This window comes from Vipera berus, assembly GCF_964194415.1.
Source record: "Vipera berus genome assembly, chromosome: 2".
NCBI classification, from domain to species: Eukaryota; Metazoa; Chordata; class Lepidosauria; order Squamata; family Viperidae; genus Vipera; species Vipera berus.
This window is the reverse complement of record NC_138203.1, coordinates 115726446-115741427: the sequence shown is the minus strand read 5'-3', so window position 1 is coordinate 115741427 and position 14982 is coordinate 115726446. Positions and strand designations below refer to the sequence as shown.

At 42.4% G+C, this 14982-nt stretch overlaps 1 protein-coding gene across 1 annotated transcript in view; it reads right to left on the bottom strand.

The window, feature by feature from the left end:
* The window catches only part of TSPAN16 (tetraspanin 16), a gene marked incomplete at its 3' end in the record, with an annotated part of 28612 nt that extends 19483 nt beyond the window's left edge, over positions 1 to 9129 (bottom strand). The window contains exons 1-4 of the mRNA XM_081318925.1: positions 8887 to 9129; positions 6024 to 6230; positions 4772 to 4846; positions 3970 to 4077 (exon numbers count right to left, since the gene is read on the bottom strand). Of these exons, the coding sequence (XP_081175051.1) occupies positions 3970 to 4077; positions 4772 to 4846; positions 6024 to 6230; positions 8887 to 8946 (450 nt within the window). The 5' untranslated portion in view covers positions 8947 to 9129. The remainder of the gene's footprint in view (positions 1 to 3969; positions 4078 to 4771; positions 4847 to 6023; positions 6231 to 8886) is intronic.
* Between the last annotated feature and the right edge of the window lie 5853 nt (positions 9130 to 14982).

Sequence of the window (14982 nt, the reverse complement as noted above, 5' to 3'; positions counted from 1 at the left end):
CTTGCTGGCATTTTCAGTGAGGAACAGGTGGATGAGCTCCCTCGTCACTGACCCACGGACTGTACCATAGAAATCAAACAAGGGGCAAAAATCCCAAAGCCCAGTTTGTACTCCATGAGCCCTAAAGAGAAGGAGGAGATGGAAAGATTCACAAACAAAAACCTAGAAAGGAGATTTATTGAACCTGCCAAACCCAAAGTGGCCGCTCCAGTCCTATTTAGGGAGAAGAAGGAGGGCACTTTGCATTTATGTGTGGATTGCCGCACCCTGAGTGCAATCAGTGAAAGTAACCTATACCCCCTACCCCTCATGAAGGATATGTTATTCCCACCTATCGAAATGAAGAATTTTCACCAAACTAGACCTAAGGGAAGTGTACTACCGTGTTAGGATTAAGGAAGGGGACGAATGGAAAACTGTATTTAATTGCCCAATGGGATGCTACCAATTCAAAGTTTTGCCATTTGGAATATAAAGGCCCCCGCAGTATTTATGCAATTGATCAACAAGGTGCTAAGGGAGCACCTATTCAAGGGGGTCCTGGTTTATTTAGATGTCATCCTATCTTCACTAAGTCCAAAGATGAGCATGTCAATTTAGTCAGAGCTGTTTTAAAGAAACTGTGAGCTGCCCACCTATATGCCAAACTATCAAAATGTGAATTCCACCAGGAAAAAATAGACTACTTGGGTTATTGCATATCCCAACAGGGCATCAAAATGGACCCCGAGAAGGTCAGGGCAGAATGGGCACCACTTCACACAAGAAAGCAATGGCAAAGTTTCCTGGGTTTTGCAAACTTTTACCGCCAGTTCATCCCTGTGTTCGCCCAAATAGCCCTGCTTCTCACAAACATGTTAAGAATGAAGGGGGAACCCTCAGTGAATCCCAGCCAGCCACTGAAATGGACAATGGAATGCCAAGTGGTGTTCGAGAGGTTGAAGAGACTCTTAATGTATCATTCTGCATGGGAAATCTCAGATCCTGTCTATTATGCCTGCTATCAACTACTCTTAATAAAAGTTCCTGTTGGAAGAAATCGCTTCCAAGAGTTCTGCTTTCTTAAGATGTGGGATTGAAGTGGGCCCTGACAAATGGCTAGTTTATAATGTTATGGAAAAGTAAAAAGTTGAGGTTCAATGTTCATGCTTCCTTCTACTGCAACAGAGGAAGTATGTTCTTTTTCCCTTCTCCCCCTCACTTTTCCCCCTTTTTCTTCCCCACTGTGTCCTACTATTTGCTTTTGTATTTTTGTATTTTATTCTATAATCTAATAAAATATTTCAAACTATAGAAAAAAAGTATCAGTTTTAATTTCTTCGGTAGCTGTTCCTTTGCTGAATCACCTTCCCTTTGCATTGACAAATGTATGATGAATTTATCCATGCTTATTAATATGCACCACTACCAGCTAGTTCAGGGGTCTTCAAACTTGGTACTTTTAAGGCTTGCGGACCTCAACTCCCAGAATTCCTCAGCCCTCATGGCTGGTTGAGGAATTCCGGGAGTTGAAGTCCACATGTCATAAAGTTTCTAAGTTTGTAGACTCCTGAGCTAGCTGGTCAGCCCTTCTTGCTCTCTCCCTTCTGAGCTCTTCCACAGTGTAGTAAGAATGTACCCCCAATCCCTTCCCTGTACCCTTAAAGACACAGGAATCAAGTGCAAAGCAAGAAACACAAACTCCGTTTTTTTCCCCTCTTTAAGGTGCCTCAGGCATGTCACAAAAAAGATGGTGCTAGACCTCTGGAGGAAACCTGCCCCACTTTACATCGAGGGGGCAGTTTCCTCCTTTAAATTCCTGAGAGTCTACCTCTGTGAAGATCTTACCTGGAAAGTCAATACAACCCAGGTGGCCAGAAAGGCCCAACAGAGACTCCACTTCCTCAGGGTCTTGCGGAAGAACAGGGTAGAATGGCTAATGACCTTCTTTTACTGGTCTATTATAGAGAGCGTCCTCTCGCACTGTATTGTGGTTTGGTATCCTGGCCTGACAGCTGCAGATAGGAAAGTATTACAGAGGGTGGTGAGCACAGCACAAAACATTGTGGACTGTCCCCTGACACCACTGGATGACATCGCCAGGGCTCGCTGCCTTGGAAGAGTGAGAAAAATTCTCAGGGACGACTCACACCCTGGTCGGTACCTCTTTACTCTCCTACCATCAGGTAGGAGAGTATAGCCAGCCATACCAACAGGCTGAAGAACAGCTTCTATCCATTGGCTGTCATGGGAAATAATTTTATAATTTTATGTATGATTGACTTGCGAGGCTGGTGTGTTGTGCAATTAGCTCACATGGTGTAACAAGATGGTGGGTTTGTTCTCACTGTGAGTTGGGGGTGGCACAAAGGGAGGCTCAGCCAACCTCAATGTATACATGGTTGTACTTTGACAATAAAGGTTCATTCATTTATTCATGTCACAATGTTGCAATTCTAGACTGAAAGGCTCCGGCAATTGCAAAAAGCTTTAGCTTTAAATTAAGCCTGTTTACCTTCAAAGAAAACTTTCTAAAAGCCATAGATAGACTCAATTAAAGAGGGTAAAACTAATTACATTTGTTTAAAGGGATTAAACCTTTCCTGATGTCTTTTTTTTGTCTTCCCCCGCCCAAACCACCTCCTTCTATAGCCTCTCCTCTCCTTCCCCCCTTTTCTTCAGTTCACCTCCAGCTCCAAGCTGCTTCTGGAAGCGCCAATCAGCTGAAGCCAATCAGCTGGAGCCCTGCCAGCTTCTACTGAGCCCAGACAGTCATGCAGCTGCAGCTGCCTCTCCCTCAGGTTTGGCTCGCTTAGGCTCGTTCCCCTCCCCTGCTACACTTGGCTAGCAGTCGTGTACCACCTGCCACGTGGCAAAATACCACAGGTGGTACACGTACCACTGGTTGAAAAGCCCCGGTCTACTTTGTCAAATAGCTTACTGAAGTCCACAGCATTTCCTTGGTCCACTAATTTAGTCACTTTATCAAAAAAGACAGGTTGTTTTTGGCACAATCTGTTTTTAATAAAGTGATCCTGACTTATATTAATCACCTTGTTCATTCTTCACAAATCTGCTGCTTGATTATTTTTTTCAGGATCTTCCCAAGAATTGATGTCAAGCTGATTGGCCTGTAGTTTCCTGGATCCATCCCCCCCCCCCTTTTTTTTTTTTGAAGATGGAACATCAGCTCTTTTCCAGTTCTTTAGTAGTAGTGATCCAGGATATTTGAAAGTTATGGTTCAATGGTTCTGAGATTTTATTGATCAGCTCCTTCAGAACTCTGGGATGTAATCCATCTGGACCTGGTGATTTGAACTCATCTAGGCTGGATAGGTGTTGTCTTACCATTTTCTTGTCTATTTTAACTTGTCTGTCTTTTAGGGTTCAGCTTTTGGTAGCTTAGGCTTTTCTTTTCTGTGAAGACAGATGCGAAGAATGAATTTAGTAGTTCTGCTTTCTCCCTGCTGCTTATTACCTTCTTGCCATCTTCTCCCATTAGTGGACTGATTTTTTTTCTTGACTTTTTTCTTGTTTTTTACATGTTGAAAGAAACTTTTTTTAAAAAATATTTTTGACATTTATTGTAAGTCTTAGTTCATTCTGAGCCTTAGCTTTCCTGACTTCATCTTTGCTGGTGTTCTGCCTTAGTTACGTGTCCCTCTTTCCATTTTTTCCTTGTTTTTTTTAAAGTTGGGAATCATATCAGCTCTTTTCCAGTCCTCTAGTAGTTTCCCAGTGCTCCAGGATGCCTGTTAGAGAGAGATCCAATCCAGAACTAAGGAGGAATTTTCTGGCAGGAGAACAATTAGTCAGTGGAACAGCTTGCTTCCCAGAGCTGTGAATTCTACATTGCTGGAGGTTTTCAAGGAAAGATTGAACATTAATTTGTCCAGGATGGGCAGTGGATTGGACTAGAAGACCTCCAAGGTCCCTTCCAACCCTGTGATTCTATGATTTTATAAAACTGGTCTTTGCCAGCTGAATTACCTGTTTCATTGTAGTGTCCCAAATGGCTGTAAGGTCTTCTTGCCTGCCATAGTCTTCTTTTAAAGTCTTCATGGCCCAGTTTTTCAAGTGTTCAACAAATATATTTGTCTGGAGTCAAGAGGCATATTAATGGTAAATGATAATATTACAATTTGTCACCTCACTTCCAGATAATACTGTTTAAAATGTCATCTGCCTTATCAACTGTTCAACATCCTTCACTGTATTGGGATGAATTGTGTCATCAACATGCTAAATCGGCCTGCCTAAATTTTTTGTTCTTTAGACCTATTGGACTATACTTCCAAATATCCTAGTAGGATGGACATTGGGAAAGATGGTGGACATGGGGCGGGGTGGGGTGGGGGAGGAAATACATTGATGTGAGAAAGCAAAGTCACTGCCTCAAAAGGGGGCCCTGGAAAAACAACTAACAGATTCAGAAACAATCATTTCATATTGGCAGGAAGTCAACCCAGGTCCTTCCATCTCATTTAGTAATTTATGAATCTCATCCAAGAGCACTTGTCCTGATGCTCACTTAGGACACTTTCAGGAGATTGGAGCATTGCCACACTTATCAGTACTCCTCACAAGTGGCCAAAATGATCCTTTTTGTTGTTGTTTTTACATGAATATCCCTTTGGTATTTTTTTCAAAACACAATGGAACTATATGTCTTCTGTGCAAACTAGATAGTGCTACTTTTCTTTTGATAAATGGCTAAATTTGTCTTCATGATGTCTCACTGCAAAACCTGGACTGAAGGGGTATCAATCTTTAAATGTCAGCCATGACTTACCACAGTGGAGAAAATCAGCACCACAACAGCAGACACCACTTCGGCTATGAATATTACCAGTATAACTGCAAAAAACTAGAAACAGAGAAATATGCTGTTCACTACCAGGAAAGCCAGAGCTAGGAAATGCCGGTTAAGGATTACAGCAGATTTAGGATTTAGGCAAAATCTAAATAAAGTGACTATCTAATGTTTTAAATAGAAAGATTCAATATTGTATCATATAATTGGTTTTAGTTGTCAGAAAAAGAAACATACTGTAGTGAATAGACAATGTATGTTATTCTTTTTTGTTAGTTTGTTCTCATAGTATTAATAATATTTATAGAGCAACATATTTTTAGGCATACTGTACTTTTACCGTCTATAAATGAGATGGATGGAAGGCAACATCCTGCCAAAAATGAAGTGCCCTGAGACTGCCCCCACATCACATTTAAGGAACAGCCTATTTGACAGGATGAAGCAGCCAGATGATTTAACTAAGCTGTCTCTAAACTGCGTAGGCTTCACAGAGAGATGAATTTTAAGGCACTTCTCAGGGCCTTATAATGATGTTTGATGTCATGATGAAGAAAATCAAGATTAGCCTGCCTTGACTTTCTTGGGTATAAGAAGGAGAAACTGTTAGGCTTTCAAGATTATGTTATTAAAGCCTATTTCAATAAAGTAGTCTATTATTTGTGATGCTTGTTTTTTGATCTGTCTTAAGGGGCTGACAGGTTAATTCAAATGTCAAAGAGCATTCAGTACTAGGGCTGTGCGGCATTTTTAATTTGAATGCACTTATGTGCTTCAGAGCACATATGGATATGTCCTCAGGATCTATCCACAACTCCTTTAACCTTTCATTAGACTTTTGCTGATAAAGATTCTAACTGGAATAATTCTTTGTACTATCTATTAACATATTAAGAGAATTCTAAGTAACAGAAAATAACTGTTTTCCACCTAACTAAATTTTTTGAGTAATACCAATATTGAGAACTGACTTTAATTCAGCCCCATAAAATAAATAAGAATCAAAAATGCTTAAAAAAGAGCCTGGTGATCCTTTCATGATGAATGGTGGCTGGGACATTTATTTTGGGGCTCCACCAGCATATCACCATTCAGAAGAACTAGGAGGCAGAAAACGTCCAGGAGCATAAGTAAAGTGAAGATGCGAGTAGTCCTTTGTGAACTTTACAGCTTAGCAATTTCATGACACCTACGTTTGGTCCATGGCAAGGTCTTTTTGCCAATCACTTACTACCAGCAGGAGACATCTGCTTTCTTTCACAGCTCCCCAGCATCCCAAAAAGCCCATGGTGAAAAGGATGCTGCCAACTGTTATGCACAGGTAACCCACATGGAGCAGAAGCATCATCTGTGGTGCAGCAACTCCAAGGATCTTCTCAAAGGAATCACCATCTACCTTCACCCAGATACCAATGCCCAGCAAAGCCAGGCCTCCTAGCTGGGAGGAAAATGGAGAGAAAAAAGAAGGTATCATTTCTGCATTACAAATTTCTAATTCTGCAATAAAAGCTTTTGAGCAAAGACTGTTTGTTGTCTTCAACATTTCATTCCTAAGAAACTGAACCAGTATCGATAGACTGATTAGAAACATTCATAAAACTCCTCCTTACTGCAGTGGATACTCAAGGCAATGTACAATCTATACAAGTAATCCTTGACTTACGACTATAATTGAGCCCATAATTACATATGTTATTACAATTATAAGTTGAGGTACTCACATGACCAGAAGTAATTTTCCAGCCTTTTTTGCAGCAGTTGTTAAACTGCAGTTATTAAGTAAAGGCTACAATTGTTAAGCCAACTGAGTGTTTTTTATTGGAAACCAGCATAAAATGCTGGAAACTGACAAAAACATTGCAAATCATGATCATGTGACCATGGTAGGCCACAAACAGTCATAAAGTTGACCCCCCCTGACATGTAGTCAATGATTATGGGAGGCAGTGTGACCATTTATGACAGCTGGAGGTGCTTTACAGCAGGGTTCTCCAACCTGTGGTCCATGGTCCACTGCCGGGCCATGGCTTATTGGCCACTGGGCCATATGAGTGGCTGGATGATGTGTCCATATGCACATGCATACACAGCCCCACTTGTGTGTTGTCATGAGCGTGGCAGGCATTCGCAACCCCACTCGCATGAGCGTTGCTGCGAGCCTTGTGGGCGTTCACAGCCCCACTCATATGAGTGGCACCGTGACCATCACTGGCATTTGCTTCCCCATTTGCGTGAGTATTGCAAGTGTTTGCGGCCCCGCTTGCACAAGTGCTGACGGCCTCTCATGTGAGCAACAGGTGTTAGTGTGCACGCATGCACATGCATTTATGCCCCCCCATTCATCCCTTTTTTTCCCCTCTCCCCATTCTGGGCCACCACACGAAAGGTTGGGAATTCTGCTTTATAGGCTGTAAAGCATTCATTCTATAGCCATAGTAACTTTAAATGGACATAAAACAACTGGTTGTTAACTGAGGACTATCCATAATAAAATAGGTTAAAAAGTAATATATAAAAAATCTAAAATAAAACAGAACAATATCTTTCTTAATAGAAAGCAAAGAATAGGCATTAAAATCCATTCAGAGTTTGGTGGAATATTTCAGCCATAATAACTATATCTTTTTAAAAGATGACTGCTTTATTTGTGATAGTATATAGTCTGGATTCTCAGGAATGACAGGATGCATTCCAGAGAACAAAGAGGCAGCATAGTTCAGATAGTTTGTGTGAGGCAAAGAGAGTGAAGACAGTCCCTCCCTAATAGTTCAGAGTTTGTAGTTTATGCATGTTGTGGGCAGCAGGGTGCTTCAATTTGGCAAGATTCTGTTGTTTGTTTGTTTGTTTATACTAAATTTGTTTGCTACCCATCTTGCCACAATGTGATTGTACAGGTCAGGAACAATAAAGAAATCTGCTTGGTAGAATCAGCGTATGTCTTTCTTGGTTTCTGGAGCCTGACACTAACTAGATACTATATATCTGCCAGCACTACAGATTGTCCTCATTTAACATCCACTCATTCAGTGATGACTTGAAGCATTTTTCACTGGCCTTTGGCTGTCTGCCTATCTACTGCTGCCAGCTGTTCCTGCTGCTATGTCCACCACTGTCACTCCCACTTCATACTATACCACTAGTATATCAGCCCATGGCCTCTGTTTGCATCCCACCCAGGATCTCTGTTTTGTGCTGGCCAAGGCCTCCATTTACGCCCCATTCCAGAGCCCCTTTCAGATATTAATCAAGGCTTTTGTTTGTGAGCTAGCGGGGTACAAATGGAAGCCCAGGCTGGTGCACAAGGTAGACAGTGGCTGCACTCGCATGAAAGAAGGTGGCATGAAAGAAGGCCCTGGCTGGTACTGTACTGGTACATAATGCAGTGAGCATCTGGTGTGGGAGCAGTAGAGGGGGCTGGATGGCAGCAGCAGCAGCTAGCAGCAATGGGTATATAGATGACCAAAAGAGCAGAAATGTAGAAGAGAGGTGGATGGGGGAAGTTGAAGTAGAGGCTGTTCCTTACCTTTTTCCAATAGTGGCTTGGGTTCTCGCCTAACAACTGTGTGGTATTCATTCAAAGACAGCAACTGGGAGTGCCAGAACTGCTGCTGCTGAGTGGAGCAGTCATGTAACATTTCACTCAGCAACAGGGTTGCCAGTCCCAATTAGGGTCGTTAAGTGATGGCTACTTGTACTGAGAATGGAACTATTTATTGGTGAGCAAACACACATACTTTAATAGACAAACTTGCAGAGAAGGATGGGTATGTAATCCTTCAATTATTCCTTGCAATTATTTTTATCATTCAGTGTTGGACAGGAAGTGATTTGCTAAGAACTGGAGGACGGAGGAAATAAGAGAATGATGGGAAACCATTTTTTCTTTTCATATTTTTTTTTCTGTTGCAACCTATGGAACATATTAAGATTGCTGAGTATTTCCACACATGAGGCTCATACTGCTCTTAAACCTCTCACATCTGCACATCACAGATATTTTGAAAAAGTGTATTTTATGCATCTGTTCAACCTCCTGAACTATTTATTCGGCTCTCTGCTGCAACCAGTTGCCATCTATTCTAGCGCATACTTACAAAGATCACTCCATTAAATACGAACATCATCATCTTCAGGAAGGAGAAACAGATATTCATTTTGTACCTGCAGTCAAGAGAATGATAATTATCATTTTGGTGAGAAAAACATAGAAGGCTGACTGAAAGTTAGTGCAGGATATAGCGTTATTTTTGGGGGCATAAAACAAAGACATTAAAATTAATGACAAATTTGTGATTTTGGCAGTACAGTTTTAGATTGTAGATTTTAAAACATCAATTTTCTGTTACCTATCATTTGCTGCCAAATATATGTACAAAATTTAAATAGCTGGAAAATTCCAACTTCAACAACATTACCATGTCATTGAAGTGCCTCATACAACCATCTCAGATCCTTCCGGAATTAAGAGTGAAGACTTAAATGTACTTGTCCACCATGTTGTTCTATTTTGGGGCATCAACATTATACAAAATACAGAAGGGGAATCAGAAACAATGTAAAAGTAATTAAAGGTGTGAGGTAGAAAAAAATGAAAGGAAATACAACAAAGTATTGTTTATACCAGTGTTTTTCAACCTTTTTTGGGCAAAGGCACACTTGTTTCATGAAAAAAATCACGAGGCACTGCACCGTTTTCCGCACCGTTGGACTCCCCACGGTCGCTACATGAACGGTCGTAAGTCGAGGATGGCCTGTGTTCTCAAGGGGTTGGACTAGATGACCTCCAAGGTCCCTTCCAACTTCTTCTTCTTCTTCTTCTTCTTCTTCTTCTTCTTCTTCTTCTTCTTCTTCTTCTTCTGCTTCTTCTTCTTCTTCTGCTTCTTCTTCTTCTTCTTCTTCTTCTTCTTCTTATTATTATTATTATTATTATTATTATTATTATTATTATTATTATTATTATTATTATCCTCTTTATTTTATTTTATTTTATTTTGGGGCTTTTGTTTGTTTTTGCTGTGAAGGAAAAGGAAAGCTTGCATTTCTTTTTAATTTTTCTTTCTGTATTTTCTTTTTTCTCTTCTTTTCTTTCTTCCTTCCTTCCTTCCCTCTCTTCCCTCCCTCTTTTCTTTCTTTATCTTCCTTCCTTCCTTTCTCTCTCCCACTTTCTTTCCCTCCCTCTCTCAATTTCTTGCTTTCTACTTGTTGTGGAAATTGGAAGCTACTTGCATTTCTTTTTAATTTTTCTTCCTGCTTTTTTTCCTTCCTTCCTTCCTCCCTTCCTCTCTCTCTCTCTTTCTTTTCTATTCTCCTTTTTTTTCTTTCTCCCTCCCTTTTCCCCTTCCCCCTTTCTCCTTTTTCCCCTTCCTTTTTTCTTTCTTTCTCACCTTTACCATCAAAAGCACTTCACTCCAGGGGGGGGGACCCCAAAGGTTTTTAATTGCTTTGGTCCAAAGGACATTTTATTATGCAACGTATCAAAAGGACAGGTTAAAAAAAAAATCAGCCATGTAATTTTTCAGACGCAAGCGAAGCCTCCAAGAGCGAAGCGGTCAGATCCCTCTATTTCGGGCTGGGGCGAGGGGTCGCGGCGAGCAAAGAAAGCGGAGCCAGGCAGCCAACCAGGTGGGAGTCTCGCATCCTCAGCCGCGCGGGGAGTAAGGAGTAAGTGGCGCGTGCTGGGGAAGAAGAGCTTTTTCAAACGTTGCAGGCAACCAACCACGCGACAGCTCAGGCGAGCCGGGCTGGCTGCCCGTCCGTCCTCTTCCGATAAGCGAGCCGGTCGCCTCTCCCCAGCTTCTCTCTCTTCAGCAAGAGACCCTCCGAAGCCAGAGAAGGGGGCGGAGCTACGCTGCCATGCAGCCCTGGTGCCTAGAGAGGTCGAGCCCACTTCTTTTCCCGGGCTTTTGCTTCCAGCGAAGTAGGGCCGTCAGCTTAGTCAAGGCTCCGGTGACCAGAGCTCCCCGCCAGAGAGTCTTGCAGCGCCGCTCCGCCCGCGGCTGTTCCTCCTCCTCCTCCTCCTCCTCCTCTCACCACTGTCTCCTAGGTCAGTGTTTTTTCAATTTTTCCCACGGCACACCAGGCAACATCTCGCGGCACACTAGTGTGCCGCGGAACAGCGGTTGAAAAACACTGGTTTATACCAACACCGTTCAATATAACAAACTTGTCTATCCTTACTTCTTAGATATGGCTATCCCTCCTCCTAATCCTCCTCATCCTCTTCATTATCATTCTAACCACTGCCTATCCACTGCAGGATGAAAGCCTCTTCTGCATGTTTCCAACCAATAAGGTTTTGAGCTTTCTTTTGCCAGTTGGGCCCACAATACTTGCTCATGTCATTGATCCATCTTGTTTTAGGTCTCTTTCGTGGATGCTTTTTATCGAGTGGAATCCATTTTATGACTGCCTTGGTCCATCTGCCATCAGTTCTTCTTGCTATGTGACCAGCCCATTTCCATTTCAATTCTTTTACTCTCTTGATGATATCATATGTTTTTGTTTTTTCTCTAGTCCAGGGCTTTTTAAATATGGCAACATCTGAGTACCACCAGTCACCAGGCAAGGTGTCAAAAACCTGATGACCGCCCCCCAAAAAAAAAAAAAATGATGAAGTACAGGTAGTCCTTGACTTACAACAGTTCGCTTAGTGACTGTTCGAAGTTCCAAAGGCACTGAAAAAAGTGCCCCCAAGCCACAGCCGAGCAAGATACCTGCCTGCCCTCCCGGTGGTGCTCTTCCTCCTGTCCGAGGCTTTCATTGTTGTGACCATTTCTGTTGAGGATTGGCAGTGGGGGGGCTGTTTGGTTTTTATCCCCCCCCCATCTGCTGGGTGGTTGCAGCAGGTTTTGGTCACTTCACATGACTCTGGGGCACTGTGACCATCATAAGTATGAATCAATTGCCAAGTGTTCTGTTCCAGCCTACTACCGGCCCTGCAGAAAAGGCAGGGACAACCCCTTTACAAAAGGCAAAAGGCTGGAAGTAAGCCCGCCAAATTTATTTACACAAAACAGATCCAAAACAGAGCAAACAGAGCAAAACAAAATACGAACCACTAAAACAGAAGCTGATCAAATGGTTGCCTTCAGCAACTAGCCCTCCCACACATTCCCCTTTTAAACAGTTTCAAGGCGTGGCTTCTCTTTGTCTCCTTCCGAGGTGCCCCATTGCCTTCCTCTGTTTACTCCTGCTTGACTGCCTCCTGCTTCGGGCGTCCTTGAACAAGGCCAGCTGTGGGTCATCTTCATCCAAGCTGTCAGGCTCACACAGCTGGGTTTGAGTAGTAACCAGATTAGAGGGGCCTGGCTGAGAGCTCTGCGATGCCTCAGAACTGTCCTCTCCAAACCCCTCCTCCTGCTCCTCCTCTGAATCGTCCGACCCAACTGCCGAACCCACAGGCTGACACTGAATCACAACACCAAGCATCTGAATGTAAATCACAAGATCCTGGAGATGCTGCAACATTCCAGCTGATCGACGCTTCTTCTGGGCTCAGAAGCGCCAGAATCAGTGTTGAGCTCCAGCTGGAGCCTGGCGCTGATCCTGACACTTCCACTGAGCCTTGACAGCCCTGCAGCTCAAGCCATCTCTCGCTCATGCTTGTGTGGTGCTGCCACCAGTTCAGCTCATTCCCCTCCCCCACTACCACTTTTCTAGGATGGTCGCGTACCACCTTCCAGGTGGTACCCATACCATTGGTTGAAAATCCTTGCTCTAGTCCATGGGAAGATCTTTCTATCTTGTCTTGTAATGCTGAGCTCTTTGCGCCACTCATAGCTTTTGTATCGATTGTGAGGTCCATGTTTCACCAGAATATAGATATACCAATTGATATATTGTCTTTTGTTCTTTAAAATTCTCACTTTTCAAGATTTTATCTACTTCATCCAATCATGATTCTCTTGTGTTTTTTTTCTTTCTTTTTGACCCATTCATTCTTTTTCAATAGATTTGTTCTTCAGTGAATGAATGAATGAATGAATGAATGAATGAACCTTTATTGTCAAAGTACAACATGTATACATTGAGATTGGCTGAGCCTCCCTTCATGCCTCCCCACAACTCACAGTGACAACAAACCCACAATCTTGTTATACAATGTGAGCTAATTGCACAACACACCAGCCTCGCAAGTCAATCATACATAAAGTTATTTCCCGTTCAAGAGTTTGACAGCCCATGGATAGAAGCTGTTCTTCAGCCTGTTGGTACAGCTGGCTATCTCCTACCCGATGGTAGGAGAGTAAAGAAGTACTGACCAGGGTGTGAGTCATCCCTGAGAATTCTCCTCACTCTTCTAAGGCAGTGAGCCCTGGTGATGTCATCCAGTGGTGTCAGTGGACAGCCCACAATGTTTTGTGCTGTGCTCACCACCCTCTGTAATATCTTCCTATCTGCGGCTGTCAAGCCAGCATACCAAACCACAATACAGTGCGAGAGGACACTCTCTATAGTAGACCGGTAAAAGAAGGTCATTAGCCGTTGTTCTACCCTGTTCTTCCGCAAGACCCTGAAGAACTGGGGTCTCTGTTGGGCCTTTCTGGCCACCTGGGTTGTATTGACTTTCTCTCTGTGTGACTAAACCACCTTAACATGCCGCTTTCGTACATTTTAGTCAACGTTCTACCAAGGTATACAAATTCATCTATTTGCTCTAGTTTTTCATTTATGTGTGATTTTTCATAGTTCACTGCATTTACTTTTCTTTGATAAATTAATTTTCAAACCCATGGTAATAATTGCATGTACATTTTAATATTTCTTGCAATTCATTCATGTTCTTAGTCAATAATATGGCATCATCTGCGTGCAAAAATACACAAACATTTGTGTCCTCAAAAAAAAAAACAACACCCCTGGGTGGTCATCAAGATTGCTCCCATGTAGACCACATTATAGTAGTCTGTGAGATGATAAGGTGATTAGCCAGGGTCTGTTGCTCCAGCATCAGATACAAGTGGTCCTCTAGCTAAAATTGGGAAAGTCTCTTTTGACCTCAGCTTCTATCTACTATTTCTGCAGAAACTAAGAGTCCAGAAGCACCCCCAGGAAGAGCATAGCTCCATACAGAGCTAAATTTGACATTATTCAAGTGTTTCTGAATCCACTGCATTCTGTTTTGCCTATTCAAAACTAAAGCATACTAGAGCTACTAGATCATAATAAGGACTCTTGGCAAGGGATGGGCTATACCTAAAAAAAAACCAGGAAAAAATGTACTTGGAAGAAGACCCAACTCATCAGGAGGGCTTTAAACTAAAACTGAGGGGGGAGGGTGACCAATTTCTAGAATCTCAAACCCCAAACCAATCACAAATCCCAAGAAAACAAATCAAACAATGAGGTAGGCAGAGATGAAAAAAAAGAAAAACTCAAACAACAACCAGGAGACAAGTAAACACCCTCATGGACAGGCATAAAAATCTTAAATGTTTATATACAAATGCTCAAAGCTTAGGGAACAAACAGGGTGAACTAGATAGTACATGAGGGAGATTTCAGTAAGGCATTTGACAAGGTATACCACAACCTACTCCTTGGTAAACTAGGAAAATGTGGGATGGACAACATGACCACCAAATGGATCTGTAGCTGGCTAACAAACTGTACTCAATGAGTAGTCCTCAATGGATGTAGTGCAGAGGGGTACTGCAAGGTTCCATCTTAGGCCCAGTACTCTTCAACATCTCCATCAGTGACTTAGATGAGAGAATAGAAGGGGAACTCATCAAATTTGCAGATGTAACCAAACTGTCAGGAGTAGCCAACACCCCAGAAGACTAATTCAAGATCCAGAAAGATCTTGACAAACACGAACAATGGGCCCTATCCACAAAAATGAGTTTCAATGTGGAGAAAAGCGAAGTCTTACATTTAGGCAGGAAAAACCAAAGGCACAAATATAGATTGGGCGAGACCTGGCTTACAAACAGTAACTGTGAGAGGGACCTTGGAGTCCTGGTGGACAATCACTTGGCTATGAGCCAGCAGTGTGCAGCAGCAATCAAAAAAGCTAATGCACTCCTGGGCTGTATAAACAGACGCATAGAATCAATATCACACGAAGTAATATTACTGCTTTATAAAGCCCTAGTAAGACCACACCTGGAATACTGCAGCCTATTTTGGTCACCATATCACAAAAAAGATGTTGAGAGTGTGTAAAAAATTCAGAGAAGAGCTATTAA